The 18,021-nt window shown below is 34.9% G+C and overlaps 2 protein-coding genes across 4 annotated transcripts in view; both read right to left on the reverse strand.

Annotated features, from left to right (window-relative positions):
• LOC105391174 overlaps positions 1 to 18,021 on the reverse strand; it is a 138,917-nt gene that overhangs the window by 16,062 nt on the left and 104,834 nt on the right. For all 3 annotated transcript variants that reach the window (XM_048629229.1, XM_048629227.1, XM_048629228.1), the window contains exon 12: positions 1,874 to 2,028. In XM_048629229.1, coding sequence (XP_048485186.1) covers positions 1,874 to 2,028 — 155 coding nt within the window. The remainder of the gene's footprint in view (positions 1 to 1,873; positions 2,029 to 18,021) is intronic.
• Positions 9,920 to 12,158, reverse strand: LOC105391164. The gene is made up of 2 exons (XM_011562597.3): positions 12,005 to 12,158; positions 9,920 to 11,535 (listed from the first exon to the last, which is right to left on the reverse strand). Exon 2 carries the CDS (start codon positions 11,484 to 11,486, stop codon positions 10,707 to 10,709), a length of 780 nt encoding a protein of 259 aa, XP_011560899.3. The 5' UTR covers positions 11,487 to 11,535; positions 12,005 to 12,158; the 3' UTR covers positions 9,920 to 10,706.

Consider the following 18,021-nt stretch of genomic DNA (forward strand, 5'->3'; position numbering starts at 1 on the left):
TGAAGCCGTCTTTTGTTTTTATCGCTGAAAGTTACAGTAATAACAAGCCTTAGAAAAAGTAATTTGTAAAGCAAACAAAATTATTACTTACGTAACTTTACAAGGTTTTTTGAATAGCTAAACATTCTGTGTATCAAGGATATTTAGCATACTAGGTATTAAGTATGTAGGTTATCGAAATTTCACCACATGATCATTATTATTTACGTGGGTAGGTATCTAACATATATTATCATACTTTTTTTACTGTTACTTATTCTACTTAAAGATTCTGAGCTTTCGCAAGTTAACAATTTTCTCATCGTCCTGTTTAACAGATCAGTATGAGATGAGAATATATTCATAAGTGCTTACTTTTGTATTTAAAAAAAATACAATACCTAACTACACAAACATATTTACATAGAATCCTACAGAAGACAACGGTTTTGATTTAGAATCAACCCTATATCCTAGTTTCTAGATCCTTCATCCCGCGGATGAAAACTTTGCACGCGTTTTTCACCGCACTCACACAAACATAGCTGCTTCCTACACCCACTATGCATGTATGTTTGAGTATAGCCTTCATGTACCTACGTGTAACATAATAATAGTCCACGTGTGAAGTTCAGGGGTTCAATGCGGAAATAATCTCTCTATCATGATAGGTATTCCATGAAGCGTAGCACGGCGACTCTAGCTTCACAAAAATTGAACGAAACGAATGAATTCACTATGTTTTTGGATAAGGTGTAAATACGTACTTCAGTTTTAAAATGTAGATGTAAGATGTGTGTACAGTGCCACAAACTTATCTGTTCCGGTGACAGCTCACGTAAATGTGTAATATTTCTTCATTCTAGAAGATTTTAAGTTTGCCAGTAGTGGTAATTCGCTCTTGTGGTCTCAAGAAACCCATCTAATCTATATCAATATATAATTCATTAGTAAATAATGAGATATGGATCGATTTAGTTCGCTCTCACCGGAACAGATAAGTTTGTCGCACTGTATGTGTTTGTGAGTGTGTATCTTTGTTACTTCTTCACGTCAAAACGGCAGAACCGATTGTAATGAAATTTGGTAAAAGTATGGAGCAAACACCCTGAATTAACACAAACTTTTCAGGTGAAGCGAAGCTCGCGGGAACAGATAGTAGGTATTTTATAAATTTACAACCAATTTAGACAGCTTACAAAGTACCTACCAACCTACACGTGTAAATAGATAGCACTAGGTATAGTGGAATGCTTAGAACCCTCAATGCCACTTAGTTAGTGAATGATCGTTGTTTTGTTTTCGCTTCGCTAATGACAGTTTATTTCATGACAGATTCAGTTGCACGGTTAATTGGTATTGGCAAACGGATTATGTTTCTTGTTAAATTGCAAAGGCATGTCTGCTATATGCCGTTAAGTATAATGGCATTTAAAGCTTTATCCAAGTTTTATACCTACATAGATAACTAGTAAAGTTATACATGATTATCTATGATAACTAAGTATTTAGTACAATATGTTTTATACTGTCGTAGTCTGATGATAATGAAAAAATGTCTATAACTTATTCAAGTAGGATTCAAGTTAGTATTTCAGTAATGTATGCATTGATGTATCTTACATTTAAGAAACTATTATATGGTTTCAGAAACTTTCAAGCATTCTGGTTTAGCTTCATTACCAGGGAAAATTCATTCTCCTAATAAAATTGATAACGATCATTTGTACATAGTTACCTAAGTTATAAAAAAGACAAAATGCAGAAACAATACGACGCTTTTAAAACTGAAGAAGAAAAGGTTAAGAAAATTAGTTTTTAAATTACGAACGTTACTAAACAGTCAAAACAGAGTAAGCACAAAACTGTTTTTTTTTCATAAGTTTGAACTTACTTGTCTGGAGGCGCGTGGGGGGGCGGGGCGCTTGGAGGCTTCAGGCTCCTGAAGGCTTTCAGCCATTTGTTTTTCATGCTGCCGGCTGATGATGATGACAGCTTCCGGTCAGCGGCCGTGGCTCCACTCTCTGCCTTCGCAGCGAATAAATCTCTCTGTAAAGAACAGTCCTCTTAAGTTGTGGTTTTCTTGCGACGCTTTTCGCAGAAGATTGGTTGATGGGAAGAACGTTGGAAGTCCCGTATAAGAAGTAGCCAGTGTGAAACCAGTGCAGCGAGCACCGCATTCGATACTATTTTGATCTAATTTCTAGATTCGGATCGAATCTACACGAAGGGTCTACGTATTTAAATCAAATTTTAAATACATTTTGCACTAACTGACAGACGTATGACAGGCTACTAAATACGTTTAGCGTTTGGTGAAATTTCACCTAACATAATATGGAAAAAACAAATGTCACTTTTGGAACTAACTTTGCCTTACATTTTGACAGTGACAGTTGACGATACGCAACGTTAACGGAGGATCGGAAACTTGTGCTCGCGACTCTGGTAGGTACTTCTGTGAAACGTATTCGAATGAATTTTAGACAAACAATACTTAATACAGAGTAGAAAAATACGATAGCAAACGAAGCAACCTCCACCGCTATAACCGACAGTAAGGAAAGGTTACTTTGATTTCATAATATTAATGAAAACATAGGGACAAGAAAAATAAAGTTTGCATTTTTTATAATCAACTCTATTGTGTGCGATTGATGTTGTTTGTGCTTAGGAAAATAACTCCTCACGCTTATTGAGTAGGTATTGTGCTGTAGTTGTTTACGCTCTGAAGATTTTCCCTATCCATCGTTGCCATAGAGATGACTGTAATGGCTACAGAAAATTCAATAAAATTCAACAACACGATACACAAAGTTACTCTATCATTATTTTTCTAAGTACCTAGTATGAGTACCTATCAGGAATTTCATCTTGAGTTTCTTTAAATTTCATGTAGGTAGATAATAAAGTGAATTGAAGTATACTTTTATTTTATAAGATGTCTGGGCAGATATATACTTACTTAGGTTATGGAAAAGTTTAATAATCGTTAATTGCACTGTTAAATTAAGTATAAAATAATGCAATTTTTTTGTAGGTAAAACATAATTTAGGTACTTAAATATAACTTTCTACAAGGTACCTGATTCAATAGACAAAATCAATAATATTCTCAGACATACGAGTGTGTATATTGAATACCTACTTGCTAAGGCTGTAAAATTTCTATCAAAGTATATTGCTCATTTTAGCTAGATAAAATATTGATTCAGGTTTTTCATAAGCTACCTAGTACGTAGCATAGGTACTTATCTACTCGTACAATGTAGGTAGGCATATTGTGCAATACTGTACCTGACCCGCAATCTAAAGCTTAGTTCAAAGTTTTACCTGCTTGTAAGTAGTTAAGAATGTTGTGGTTAGTTTCGGAGCGCCTTTTAAGAACTTTTCTCTTAATATTATCGGATTGAAAATACTTCTTTACTGAGATTAAATCGTTTTTCAAGGGTAGAAAGGCAAAAAATATTATGGGTAGCTGAAACTGCAACATACTGTAGTAGGATACAACACAAAAATCTTGCTTGTATTACTTACTTACATAATTATAGGTATAATAATAATATTTTTTTTCTTTATCATATAACTAAGAGGTAAATATGTACGTTGCCTTTAATTGTATGAGTACTTAGTATGAAGTTATTTGGTATGGCTTTCGCAACATTAGTTTAAGTGTACCTACCTAAGTAGGTAACTACAATCACGGGCAATGAAAAAGTTCCACTCACAAATACCGACACCAAACGACCCCTATTTTTTCAAAGATTTAATTTAATTTTTAACAAAATATTATAGTTTTTATTTGGTAATATCCTGATGCTCTGTAAATGTACTTCAATGTTGCAGAAGGCGTTTTTAAGCCAGCTTTTTTCCGTTTAGGAGTAATTTGGTGCTTTTCTGAGTGGAACCTTTACATTGCCCGTGTGTGTACTTGCATAGACTTAGTATATACAAGCGTAGTATATACTAGCGTAGTACATACTAGCGAAGTATATACTAGCGTAGTATATACTAAGTCTATGTGTACTTGTGTAGTACAAGTTTGAATAATAGGTAAGTATTTAAGTAAGTACCTAGTAATTTAATGAATTGTAAAATAAAAACAACATTTTATATGGTTTCTTATAGGACTGTTACCAAATTAAGAGAGTCAAATAAAGTTTTTCTTTCTAAATTCCGTAAAGTTTTCAAATAGGAAACCATTAACTTCAGGTAAGTAAGTTCGTTTAACTTTTCACAATAGTGAAAACTCTTTTTTATTAGATTCTTTTCATGGATAGCATTTCATAACTGAATAGGTTACCTAATGTAAGAAGTACCTAAGTAGGTACTTACTTAAAATAATTTTGATTCTGGGAAACTACAAATCCAGCCACATTCGCCCCTTACCTCTTTCCATCCGGCCACATTCGCCCTGTATTTCATGCTAATTTGGATAAATGCACAAATACCTACTTATTTAAACATATCGTTAAAGTAAGTCCTGAAGGAGTTCTTGGGTCTGTAAGGAAAGATACGTGGATAGAACAGCTGTCAGTGTGCCTACGTGGTAGGTAGGTACCTTTATCTCTGTAAGCGGGTAAGTAATCCTTTCAAAGAGTTGGTATAATCCTTCCATCCATGCTTCTACAATAGACTTTCAAGAAAAGGTTTACAGACAACAGAAAATAGTTATAATGTAAAGAAACCGGACAAGTGCGAATGAGACGACACAAGACTTTCACAATGCCTTATTTAGATTAAAATAGAATGCAACTCTTTTGTAAAATTTAATTTTACCTATGTCAATCTCTCTGGGTCTTCCACCTTTCACTGTCCCCTAATCGCACGCCTGCAGCGGTGCAGCCGTTACTGGGTGGCATACTTAGATCAAGAATTCCGGAAGAATCGAAAGAAAGACCGGCGAATAAGAAAAAGTCAGAGAAATAGGAAGAAGCAGTGGCGGATTAACGTATAAGCAAAAAAAGAAAAGCACGTGCTTATTGGATCCCTGGGCCTCCAGGGGCCTCATCCTCTGCTGCTGTTTCATTTTATACCTACATTTCATTCATCCACGACAATTTGTCCGATGTAGTTAATGACTTTGTTCTGATTAAAGGGCCTCCTACACGCGTAAGTATCACCACAGTTTTGCCTGCGCAGGCCGGGTTACTACGGAATACCGTGCGTGTGGTTGGTAAAGGGCCTACCACACGCGTAAGTATCACCATAGTTTTGGCTGCGCAGGCCGGCTTGTACTGTACATGGAATACTGTTCGAATGGGTGGTAAAACTGTATACCGCGCCAACCGCGAAGCGCGGCTTGCGCATTTTTCGACATGTTTGAATTTTTAATAATTTTGCCATTTATTAGAGTCTTCTCTTAAATCCTTGAGTATTATAACATGTGAATGATTTTTTTTAATTTTACAGCATGTTTTGAGACAGACAAAACTAAGTAGGTAAGTAAGTAAGTACCTACCTAGTTAACAAGTAGTTATGAGAGTGGCACTGTGGCACACACCATAGAATATAGATTATTATTTATAACTTAAACTTTATGTAGGTAAAAGAAGATGGTAGGGTCTGTAGCAGCATGAGATGCAGAATAATGCATTGACACCCATTTGCTACCTGATTTCACCATTTAGGGCCTGTTTTCAAATAACTGGATAGATGCGGTTACCTGTGGGATAAAATACATGCAACCAGTCTCTGTAATTATGTTTTAGACAGTGACAGCATGTCGTTTATCCCACAGATAGCCATTATCCAGACATTGTGAAACAGGCTCTTAGCCCCATTGGCTCCCTTTGGCAACGGATCCCCAAAACTAGCTGTAGGCAGGTGCCTGCTAGGAGGGTGAACTCTTTTCCCTATAAAGGCTCCGTAACTGTGTGATGCAAATTCAGTCATTTACATGTCTTTCGTTACACTGGCCCCTTCACAACTTTGCTCAGTTTTCCTAACTTTTATCCTTTTGGTATCATCATATAAATGCCCTTCTTAGAATACATTTTAAAGTTAAAACACCTAGTAAGCATCTAGCTAAGTAACTAAGCTAATTTACCTATATAAGTACATAATATACTAATGCACTTACTAGCATTTGTGTGATCCTTTAATTATACTTATTTCTATGTGGGTTTGTGTTATTAGTTACTTCAGCATGGGTATGTAAATCTTGGTAGTGAATTAGGGGATGATTTTCAGTCTGTGGTACCTAGGTGCGTAATAAGTTTCCAAGTTATTTAGAAAACTATGATCTAATTTAGACCTCACTGAAATATGCTGATATAGGCTATGGAAGAAAGCCAAAAAGACTGGCGCCTTCATGAATTGAAAGGCTAACTATGAGACCTCACCCCAAGGCTGTGTCACAGTGTCGAAGACAAGTGCCAACCCTTAAATCTGGAGCTTTGACTAGGCACTGCACTACTAATTAAAAGATTGTTTGAGTGTCTTTTCAGCCTCAAGCTAGACTATCTATACAGGCAGGATGTCGCAAAAGTGGTAGGCGCCGAAATTGAGAAGCTCAGCTCGTCAATCTGATCAAATTTTGTTCTAAGATTATGTATCTGGCTGGGTACTGCATGAATTATCTAGGTGAACATCAGATATGGTACCAGCTTCACAATGATTATTACAAATATGAGTAGGTAGGTACTTACACTTTTTTATATAGGTACCTACTTACTCAATTCAAGTGGAGCGTTTAGTTAGAAACGAATTAGACAAACTTGAACCGTTGGGTCCGTTAGGTACCTAACATTACACGACTGGTACAAAACAATGTTTCTTGAAGACTACTACAAGAACTTACAGAGAGACCTAAACATTTAACCAGGCAAGAAACTGCAGATTTATAGCGGACGCCGCCGTACACATTCGTAAACTGCGGAATATTTTAACTGCCCAAGATAGAGCGAATGTCGTGCCAAGCTGAAATAAAACTGGAAAGTAAAGCTTATCGGTATGACTGACCGAAACAGTGACTGACTTATCTTCTGAATTGCTAAGGGAAGGTCTGTTATGTAGATTCATATCAGAGTCGTGGCTTTGTGTTTTTTCAGATGCCAACTAGGTAGGTAGATAATAGTTTCCTAGGACTTGGCGTAGACAGATTGAAAATTAAAAGGGTTAAACATTTTAATAGTACTTAGTCAGGCATCATCTTAAAAGATAAAGCTTAATTCTATTTCGTTAATACCTAGGTATACCTATTCTGATATAGGTGGTTTTGGAAATGTGGCCAGCAGCCTAACAAAAACTCGAAAACGAATCCACCTTCTTTGGAGATAGCCTTCTAAGATGCGCTTCATGTTTAACCGAAATAAAACACTCACATCGTTAAAATAGGCTTGTTCCAGCCTCTGACGGCTCTTGCTGGCTCTGCTGTACTCTGGGAGACTGGACTGCCGGCGCACCCGCATTCGCTGCTCTCTCTCCATCGTCATCAGATCCGACTTCTGGGAGAGAACCAGGTAATGCAGCCGGTGCACTATATCCATGGTCACGGCCGACGCGAGTTGCAGCGAAAATTAAAATCGCATTCAATTTCCGCGACGACGGGAAGCACTGAATTTACGCGGTAATTCAGTTTGTAAACAAAACTTGATTAACTTGGAAAAACAAGTTGAAAAACCGTGCACTCTCGATGTTGTCGGCAGCGCAGACGGATTGATAATGAAATGAAACGTGAAGTGAAGTTTGAAGGTTGGGGTTGAAAGTTGCAGGGTTGATTGGGCACGTGCGGCCTGCGCTCGGGGAGGCGGCGCGTGACTGACTGAGCGGAGCCGCCGCCGGATGTAGCCGGGAGCCGGTCCACCGTCGCTTGGCAACCGCTTGCAAACACACCAACTTTGATTCCAGCCCCGAATTACTTAGCTAACGATCTAGATTACTCAGCCGATGAACATGAAAGGCTATCGTGAAAGCCTAGTTAATCCAACACTTTTCGTGGCGACAATTTTCGTAGCTCACGAATTTTAGGGAGGTATTAGTATTAGTAAGCACGTAGATATAAAATATTTACCGAATATACTATGCGTGCTGTGCTGAGAGAGCTAATTTATGTCCAACCTTTTTGTACCTTCGAGATGTTAAGTACTTAGTTAGGTACACTTACCTTCGTATTTATATTTACATTTGTTACTAATAAATTCGTCTGATGAAGAGAAAATTACATAGATATCCTAACTACATCCTAGAAATAGGTAGGAATGAAGAGTATTTTTTACAAAAGTACTAAAGTTGAATTTAGAATTTTAACGTTGGAAAATTACGACAATTGTATGATACCATCTATAAAGTTATTTTCACGGTGAGTACATACCGTATCTACCTAGTTTCTAGGATACTTAATTAAAATAGGTACTTATAAGTAAGCATAAAATTAGTAAATAAAAATCGATAAATATAAGTAAACTTTTATTCATGCGAAACATTTACTCGACATAGAATTCATTGGTCACCTCCAATAAATATAACTATGCAATATATAATATAAATATACAATAACAATCCATACCATTTAGGCTCAGCGCACACCAAGAGCAGAGCAGAGCAGAGCAGAGCATATTGTGAAATCATTGAAAAATTAATCTTATGATAATTCCATACATTTCAAAATTGAATACACGTCCCAACTTGATGCTCGAGCTTTCTAGTAAATGTTCGAGTATGCGTTCTAAAGTTTGCTCGACCATGCGCGAGCATTTTGCAGTTCGGTGTGCGCTGACGCTTAAAGACTCCTACATTTAAAGATTTTATTATGCACAGCAGCAGAGTCAAAATTTGAAAACAAAAGTTACGATTTGTGCTTTTTTTTACACAAAAGATATGAAAGTACTTACACAAATATTATGTTAAATGTAGCAATCATTGATTGTTCAGGCTCCGCGGCACGGGTCCGTTATCGACGACGTTTTCGATAAACTCGTTCCGCCAATCATAGAGCCGTCTTTATGGTGAACCACGATATAGTTATAGTTTATCTACGTCGATAACTGACCCGTGCAGCTGAGACTGCTGAATTAAATCACAGGCAGGCTTCATTATTCCTCAGCATTCTTAGTATAAATAAGTATCTATAAGAAATGTGTATCGTTTGTTTCACGAGTTTTCTTTAGGGGCGTTGCATAGTACCTATGTTGAAATACGGTATTATCAGCCGTCTATTAATTTGGTCTACCCTTAGACATAGCCCAACCATACGTACCTAAGTTGAATCTTACAACAGTCCGAAATGTAATTAACAATCCAACCAAACACATCATATACCAGTCGGTATTACATAATTAGCAAAGCAAAAATATAAATATACATTCGCTAGCAATGAAAAAGTTCCTAGTGGAACTTCATAACATGTTAGTAGCTATGCCACTAAAACCTTTTCATTGTATAAAATTTCATTACAAAAACTTAATGAATAATTTATTATTTTATTTCCTAATATGCCGAATACGGTTAATCTAAGTATAAAAAATAGATTGTGTTATGTTTTCTTTAGATCAAAAATGTGTGCGTATGCGGGTCTAGATATTTATGAGTTATACATTTATACTATCAAAGGTGTGAAAGTGAAAGCAATATTACATTTAACCAACTGTTCTTGCAATTATCACAGTAGTCCCATAAACAGATAGTAAAATGTGAATAAAAATGAAGATTTTATGAAGATTTCATTTTCGACGATAAGAGAGGCAGCATGCTGATATGATCATTCTAACTCTTACTTTGAAATATTATAACCAAGCAAGTGACAACACAAAAAAGTATAATATGGTAACCATTTAAGGTCTTCGTACATTATAACAACTCACCGGCGACTCGACTCTATGCTAGACATTTATATTTAAGCCCTGTGTCATATCTTCAAGGTTTAATTTCAAAAATGATTATAAATTAGTGTACAACGAGTGGCCTACGCATCGTACACAAAATGTCATTTTTTTCGCCGGTGAGTTGTTATAATGTGCGAAGACCTTTATTCTTCATTTTTGACACTGATGTATTATGCCTCACTCTTTTCAGAATTTGGGGCTACCAGTTCAAGGTAAAAAATAATCATTAATTCAATCAGTCTTTAACTTTTGCAAAGTTAGTATTGTCAAGCTAATGTCGTGGTTTGATCAAAATGATAGGTAGGTAGGAGTATTTACATAGATAAGGTTCGGTTGATCTGCATGTGGCCCCATGTTAGTATTCGCGGATCAAAGAGGTCATCTGTAAATGGCTTTGTAAACTGAGGTACCAATAATGTAACAATGAAAATCATAAAATATAAGCGGATACTAATACAAAACTCAGAGCAAAACTCTTATTTAAAATGTTTGGTCCATCCATCTATGATAGGAAAATAAATATTCCAAATGTATGTGTGTAACATGCTTTTAGAGAATATTTATTACCATTTACTAGCTTGAAATAGTAGTAGGACATAATTTATTAATCTTCAGAGAAGCAACATAAAGTGATATTTGTTACCTTTCAAGTATGTAATAAGCTTAAAATCACTTTAATTCAAAATACAGTTAAATGAGAGTGAATTTTAGCCACATAGAAAAATCTCAAATAAATAGATAATTCATCGTGTAAAATGGTGAAATCAGCCCCTAGTACATTGCCTATAGCTTCCATAATTTTTCAATAAATTAACATTGGGTCTATGTTTTACAATGTTACACTCTAATTACATAACATATACATGTAATAGGTATTATTATTAATATATACTACCTACCATCTTACTCAGCTATTCTAGATTTTCCGTTCAGTTTTCCAAGCTGACCAAGCATTAAGGCTGTGTTAATTATATTCTCAGAATAAATCCTCTGATTTGTTTCCATTTTTCTCAACTTTTGTACAACATACTTTGAGAAAAACTCCAGTTCTGTTTCATTGTTGTGATGCCGGCAGTCGTCAGGGCTGTGCCGTCGCTTTGTCCCTCTCGGACTTAACTGAGGGTTTGATCTTGGTCCTCGAGGACTAGGACTTGTTTCAGCACCGTTAGTTACACAAACTGAATTTAAATCTTCTCTCAGTTCATTGGCTTCTTCCTCATTCAGGTTTATAGTCAAGTCGTCCGGGACCGTCACCATGGGTACATGATTGTCAGAGAATATTGGAGTGGGCAAGAACGACACTCTTTTGCGCACTTTCACAACAGAGTGCTTTGGTTTGAGATCGCTTGCTTGAAGACCAGTGGTGCTTCCGACAGTATGCCTCCTGTTTGACTTCTTTTCTTTTTCCTTGTGTAATCGAGGCACTGATTGTTTATTGCTCCAAAAGTTAACTTTGATTTTAGGCTTTGATTTAGGCTTTAAATCTAATCGGTTAATATTTACTCGAGCATCAGGTAATTTGTATCGAATATTGTGGTCATCATCACTCTTAGGTTTCTGCTTTTTCTTTGCATCTTGAGGGGGTGATTTTGAGTTGCTTTTACGAGCATTATTAAAGTACTGAGTGTTTAATTTATAACGAATATTATCTTCATCAGATTGGTAACTTGTTTTTTTTGACATTTTTTAAGGTAGATTCTCGTAATATAGGTTTATGAATAATAAGCAGCACCTGAAAATGTTAAAATTAAATAATTAATAATTGTAGTTATCTAAATTAATCTAATAAACAAAACATCATGATTTCCCGCCATTTTATTTACTATGATAAACGACGCGAAAACACAAAATAATATTATTGGGAATGTAACAAATAAGAAACAGATATTTTGCGGGATATCTACGAACTCCAATATTAATATTATAATGATTTTATAAAGAGTAGCTATTGTTTCCCAAAATAAATTTAAGGTTATATTTTTCAAACAGTTCAAACAGTAGGGCCCTTTTTAGATATGAAAATAGTCAAAAAACTAATGCTAACTCGGTAGTTTTATTTTTCAAAGCTAAGTATAGACGTGTGCGAATCAAATTTAGCTTTAAAACATCCAACAGCACTCGGGTAATAATGTTTCGTCATCATAAAATAGAACAGTCTAAAATTATTACATAATCAGTGAAAAACAATGTTATAAACTTACCTTTTTAATCGTGAAAATACTTAATGCATTAACAGTTCATAACATATTCTTGAAGCACCAAATTAACACAAAAACAAATGGAAAAATCAACGCAACCCAGGTCCCAGCGCATTCACGCTTTTGACATTTGTTGTGATTCACAGAATATCTGCGACTTGTGGCGCTCTCTGTACGGAACGCGCGGGAAATATATGGGAGCGTTCAAGAAATTTAATATTAAAAATATTTTTTAAGGTACACACGGTTTGGTTTGCCATTTCTTCTGTTTGCCTGGGCTCACTAGGGAATGAATATCACGTAGGTATCTAAGTAAATTAATATACTTACCAAAACCATCGAAGTAGAGATGTAGAAAAAAAAACGTTTTTTCTACTTCGATGGCCAAAACTTATTAAGTAGGTACCTACCTATATTTTGAACTTTTTTAACAAGTTACGTTTTGGACTCGTTTTGATCACATTTAGTTATTAGATGTAGGTATGTAGTATGTAGTTAACAGTTTATAAAAAAAATACAATCTCCACTGGTCGTGGTACTCGTGGTACATAAACATTACATAGGTGACAATATCATAGATGAGACCAAAATTTCAGTCAGTAGGTCCAGCAGTAGGTAGGGGAACAGGAGTTACAGGGGTCAGTTGGGAAATGGCTCTTTGTCTTACTTTCACGTAGGGCTACCTTACCGATGTGTTTGGTGCATTATTTGCCAAATCGAAATGGTGTTTAAAAGGATGGATCGATCCCGGGGAAAAAAATCGGCCAACCGTCATAAGTAGGTAAGTATACTTAGGTACTTAAGTATTTATGACAAATTTTAAAATGTTTTCATAAAACAATCAAAATTTTACGGGTTTTGTTGCTAAACAGTACCTAAGTACTTATAGAAAACCAAGAGGAAGCAAATAATCAACTTATGTTTCACAACTTTTGAAAGTGAACGAAGAAAGGTTTTTTTATATGGTCACGTGACTTTTCACTAACTAATAGTTACCATAATAGTTATACCTAGTCTTAGGGCCGGTTTTTCAATGCCAGGATAAAAGGTCAAATAACTATCTAACGAATAATTTTATTTGGCTGTTTATCGGCCTGGTAGTTGCTAAACCATTTTTCAATTGTGATTTATTCCATAGATAACTATCTTACCGATTTTTCTATTTGAACTCAGGAGAGATGAAACAAGTATATGCAGACACTAGTGCTAAAGCAGGACAGACTACTATTTCAATTTTCAGTGTCAACTATCACTGTCAAGCAAAGAGCAATCAAGCCACATGGCCACAAGCCTCACTGACTGTTTGGTTTGGTTGTTTTGATTTTGGTATTTAAATTTGTTATTTTTGAATCAGAATGGTTTCACAAAAAAGAGAGCGTTTAGAGAATTTTAATAATGCTGAAGTTACTGTGTAGTGTGTAGTGAGTTTGGTAGATAAATTAAAACATGTCATAGAAAATAAAAAGGCCGATGCTGCAACGAATAAAGATAAGGAGACTGCATGGAAGAAAATTGCGTTTTCTTTTAACTCCAGTGGTATAACCACAAGTGTCCGCTCATGGTTTTCCATGACCCTTTAGTTAAAGTACGAGGGCATCAAAAAACAATGAAGAAGAAGTCTTCCCTGCAAAGGCAGGAGATGTACAAAACTGGAGGTGGGCCCTCAAATGCACCTCCATTTATCGATGTAGAAGAAAAGGTGTTAGGCATTTGCTCCAACATTACCATTCAACATATCCTTAATTTAGAATTAACAAATAAAAACTGAAAGAAATAATTATAACACCTATGTTTTATTATCAAGTACTGGATGGTTTCTCTCTTTTCTCCTCAGCCTATAGCAGTCCAATACTGGACATTGAAGATCATCCCGCCTAGACGGATGGATGTCTTAGATACTTATGTATAGCATAGGTTACCTACTTATCGTAAAATGAAAAACTATATTATGTACCTTAATATTTTTTATGAAGGAAGTGCTACTACATTCCTGTTTTATAAAATTAATGATTGAAAATAAATCAACATAATGTTTCTAGTCTGGTGCCTTTCGGCGATGAAATTCTTTTGCATCCCCCATACTATAATGATCAGGCCTCGTTTTGACGACTGTGACTTTCCTTTCAAATGGATTAATATATTTCGTTCATTACTGCCTCTTCTTCGATCGCCATATCATCAATATCATCGAAAATATCCATTGAAAATGACGATTATTCTCTGCGCTCGTATAGTTTAGAATTGGTATAAGTATAAACACAAAAAAGTATTTTCTTAATAACCTCAAATGTCAAACAATGTCAAACTATCAATCGAATAAGCACTATCTGGCGGCCCAAGCAGCAGATAGATTTATTCTCCAGGTAACTGAGTTATTGGACGAATAAGTTCTATCTGACGGTTGAAAAATTGAATATTTCGCTATCTGTCGAATAAACGCTATCTGTCTGTCTATCTGGGCATTGAAAAATCGGCCCTGTTATTATAATCCCATCAAAAACAATACTTGTCAAAAAAACCAAGTAACTCAGTTGTTCTACGGTAAAAAGTTGTGAGATCCATGTAATACCAAGTCTTATCCACGCACGCATCTCAATCTTAAAAATCTTTAATGTTTTATGTAAATATATTGATTGACTCGGCCATCGCATGGAAACACGTGTTAATTAAATTATTTAGTGCGATGACCAAGTCAATATATTTATATAAAACATTAAAGATTTTTAAGATTGAGATGCGTGTGCATGTGCCTTAGAATTTTTATGTTCGGTGAGTGAGTGAGTCAGTGACAAAATTAAGAAACTTTGACCCGTTATAATTCTTAAACTACTGTTTCAAATTTAATGAAATTTTAAATATCCTACCGTGTCTTTACAATGCCTGCATGGTTATTGAAAATTCAGTCTTCTAGTTTTATCCACAACGAAGTTACAGGGGGTTGAAAATGGCCTGAATTGGTACGGCCGTGCCGCTTTTTTGCTCGACTTGGTGCGATAGAACACCAACACTATATTTTGCGAGCAAAAGCTACGTTATACCTAACTATGATAATATCTGAAGAGGATGACGGGCGGAATGTAGCCACCGACCAATAACGACCAGACGTATGTCGTTCGAAAGCTCTTTTCATGACCATCATCGTTATTATGGGCGAAAAACTCAATTAGCTGTGGGGAATAAATAATAATAATAAATTATTAAATTATGTACTTCATTATTGATTAACTAGAAATAACTTATTTCTTAAATTAATTTTCTAACATGCGATCAATGTATTATATCCATAAACAAATGTTTTCACCCGAAATCGTCATACAACACTAGGCCAATTCATATAATTTTCCTTACAACGAATTGAGACTGTCCCCCATAATAACAATGATGGTCATGAAAAGCTTCTGAATATGTTATTGGTCGGTGGGTACGCAACCCATACATTTTTGTTCGTCATCCTTCGTTGGCCGGACTTTTGTTACCACTCGTTTTATCCCTTAATCAAATATAGGGAAATTATTTCCCACTTGGTCTGAATCGAAAAAAATATTTTTATTTTTTTACTGGTTACTCTGATCAATATCAACATTAGAAACAAAATAATCTTGATTAAGTTTTAAATTTTATTAATGCCAAAACTTTTAAAAAAACCGCAAGCTGTCATCGTACGTCAATGTCAAAATCACGATTTCAATTTTTCTGTGTCAAAAACCGGTTCTTGTGACGATATTTCAAAATTTTTGGAGAAAAAAATCTGCTAAGTACCTAACCACAATACTATTGTAAACTTAACTTGTTTTACAAATGGATTTTATGGTGATTGGCACGGTAAAACTGGTGTTTCTTGCTTTTTCGTAGGTTCAAATAAGTGGGAAATTATTTCCCACTGTTTGTTCGTGCAGTAAAAATATACTAAATTTATCTATACATAAAATATAATGTTACTTTATTGAACGAACTAATATGTATGGTTTTTGATAAGTATAAGCGGTTTATTACTCCAGATTCTTCTTATTTATTTGCAGCATTTTGAAACAATTATTAAAAAGAAACGTAATATTGCTTACTACGAAGAATTTAGAAGAGACTGTCGAAAACATAGCTGAAATTTCTGATTTATCAGACACAGATTCGGAAGACGACTCATGCTATGTCAACAGTATTAATTCTCCTTCCGATAGTTACCTCAAACAACTTAACGACTGCATATTTCCTTATTAAAATATTGTTCTTAATACTATTGTATCATTTTATAGTTTTTTTTCTAAAACAAAAAAATATTTATAAAAAAACAAGCAAAGTAGCGGCAACTAGCTTGTATAGAAATTGTAGTAAATATTAATTAAAATTTGTGATTTGTACCGGATAGTGGGAAATAGTTTCCCACTTGATATTATTTTGCTTAGCAATCACGAATAGTGGGAAATTATTTCCCATAGCAAAATCCCCCTTTCCCCCCACTAAAAAAAATTTAAAACATTTTTTTCGTAATCTACTGACCCAACTTACCTAAAAACCATACATGGTTTACATTTATATAAAAAAAAATCATCCATTTGATTAAGGGTTATACAATAAAAATGTATCCACCTTTGTTTTTTATTTTATAATAATTAAAATTTACTATAATATCAGTTTTTTTATTTAATTGTTATAATAATTACCTATAATATACTTATTTATGATAATAATTCAATAGTTACTTTTGTTAAAATACGACAAGAGATCAATCACTTACAATTAATGTTTGATAACATTACTTCAGCTGCACGATAGAAAATGCTATAACAAAAATGTAAGATACTCGTCGTCGTTCTTTTTATAGTTTTTTTTATAATTGAAAATATCAAAAACAATACCTTTAAAGAAAACCTACACAATAAAAGCAAAAGTCAACACTCACCATATGATTCTTCATGGTTATCCAACCCATTTTGGCACGGAACTTAATTTTTCGTTTGTTATCCGTGGTTACAGAACAAAAGCACACACCCACAATCACAAATAGCTACCTATATGGGAGATAAGATAATATATGGGAGAATTTCACTCGAAATAATAGAATTCTAGTTTACGTAGAAACGCAAAGGTTGATTGCGGACAAATCTGACAGGTAAGGTTGGCTACGAGAGAGATGAACAGTTGAGATGGAGTGGGATGGGAGGCTGTGCGCACTGCGGCACTTGTCATTGGACACCGAGACTCCATTGATATTTATTTGCACAGTACCTAGGTACAACAGGTTAAATTTATTATTTTATATAAGATTTTGTCTTTGCAAGAAAAGCTTTTAATTATTTACCTACAAAGAGCATGATTAAATACGTATGTAACTTTATATATAAAAGTATATGTAGGAAAGTAAAGCATCGTGCCCATATTTTTTTTATGTCACTACTGTATAAGCTAAATAAGTAAAAAATATTTAGTGTTTCATTCTCCAGGCTTATACGGTTCTGTTATCTTTGTTTTATTGTGGCGGTAAATTTTGAAGCAATCGATTTTGTTACAGCGCACTTCAGCCAGTGCTCGCTACGCATACTGACATGCGCTGTAATATCCATGGCAACGGAGTTGTTTATGGCCCGCTTCGCATTTTCAAAAAAGGAATGGTGATTGAGTGATAAACTGTAATGCGAACTTTGTGGCTGGATCTGGATCATCGAATACTCAGTTTTCTAGCAAGAGGCCTGTGTTCAGCTATTGGCATGAGGTCGCTGATGATCATAAAGATGATAAGTACATCTGTACTTCCATAAAAACTAATAAGTATTTAAAAAAGTGTTTGTCTTTTTTAGTATCACTAGAAGGATTGCTATGTATAGATACATACAAAGAGTACTTTATATTTAAGGTGGGTTACACATGCTAGGTACCTACTTTTGGTCCGTGGGAGGGGAAATGTAGTTCGCGGGAAATTAAGGGTGAAAGTACCTCTAAGTATAGTTATTGTGCTTGAAAATCTACATGCAACTTGGAATTTAAATTACAAAACATACTAGGTAAAATATTTAAGAATGTTGTCA

Source organism: Plutella xylostella, chromosome 22 (genome assembly GCF_932276165.1).
Source record: "Plutella xylostella chromosome 22, ilPluXylo3.1, whole genome shotgun sequence".
NCBI lineage: Eukaryota > Metazoa > Arthropoda > Insecta > Lepidoptera > Plutellidae > Plutella > Plutella xylostella.

Bases quoted from the DNA above. Each gene is read 5' to 3' on its own strand.
- LOC105391164 (XM_011562597.3), bottom strand. From the start codon at position 11,486: ATGTCAAAAAAAACAAGTTACCAATCTGATGAAGATAATATTCGTTAT.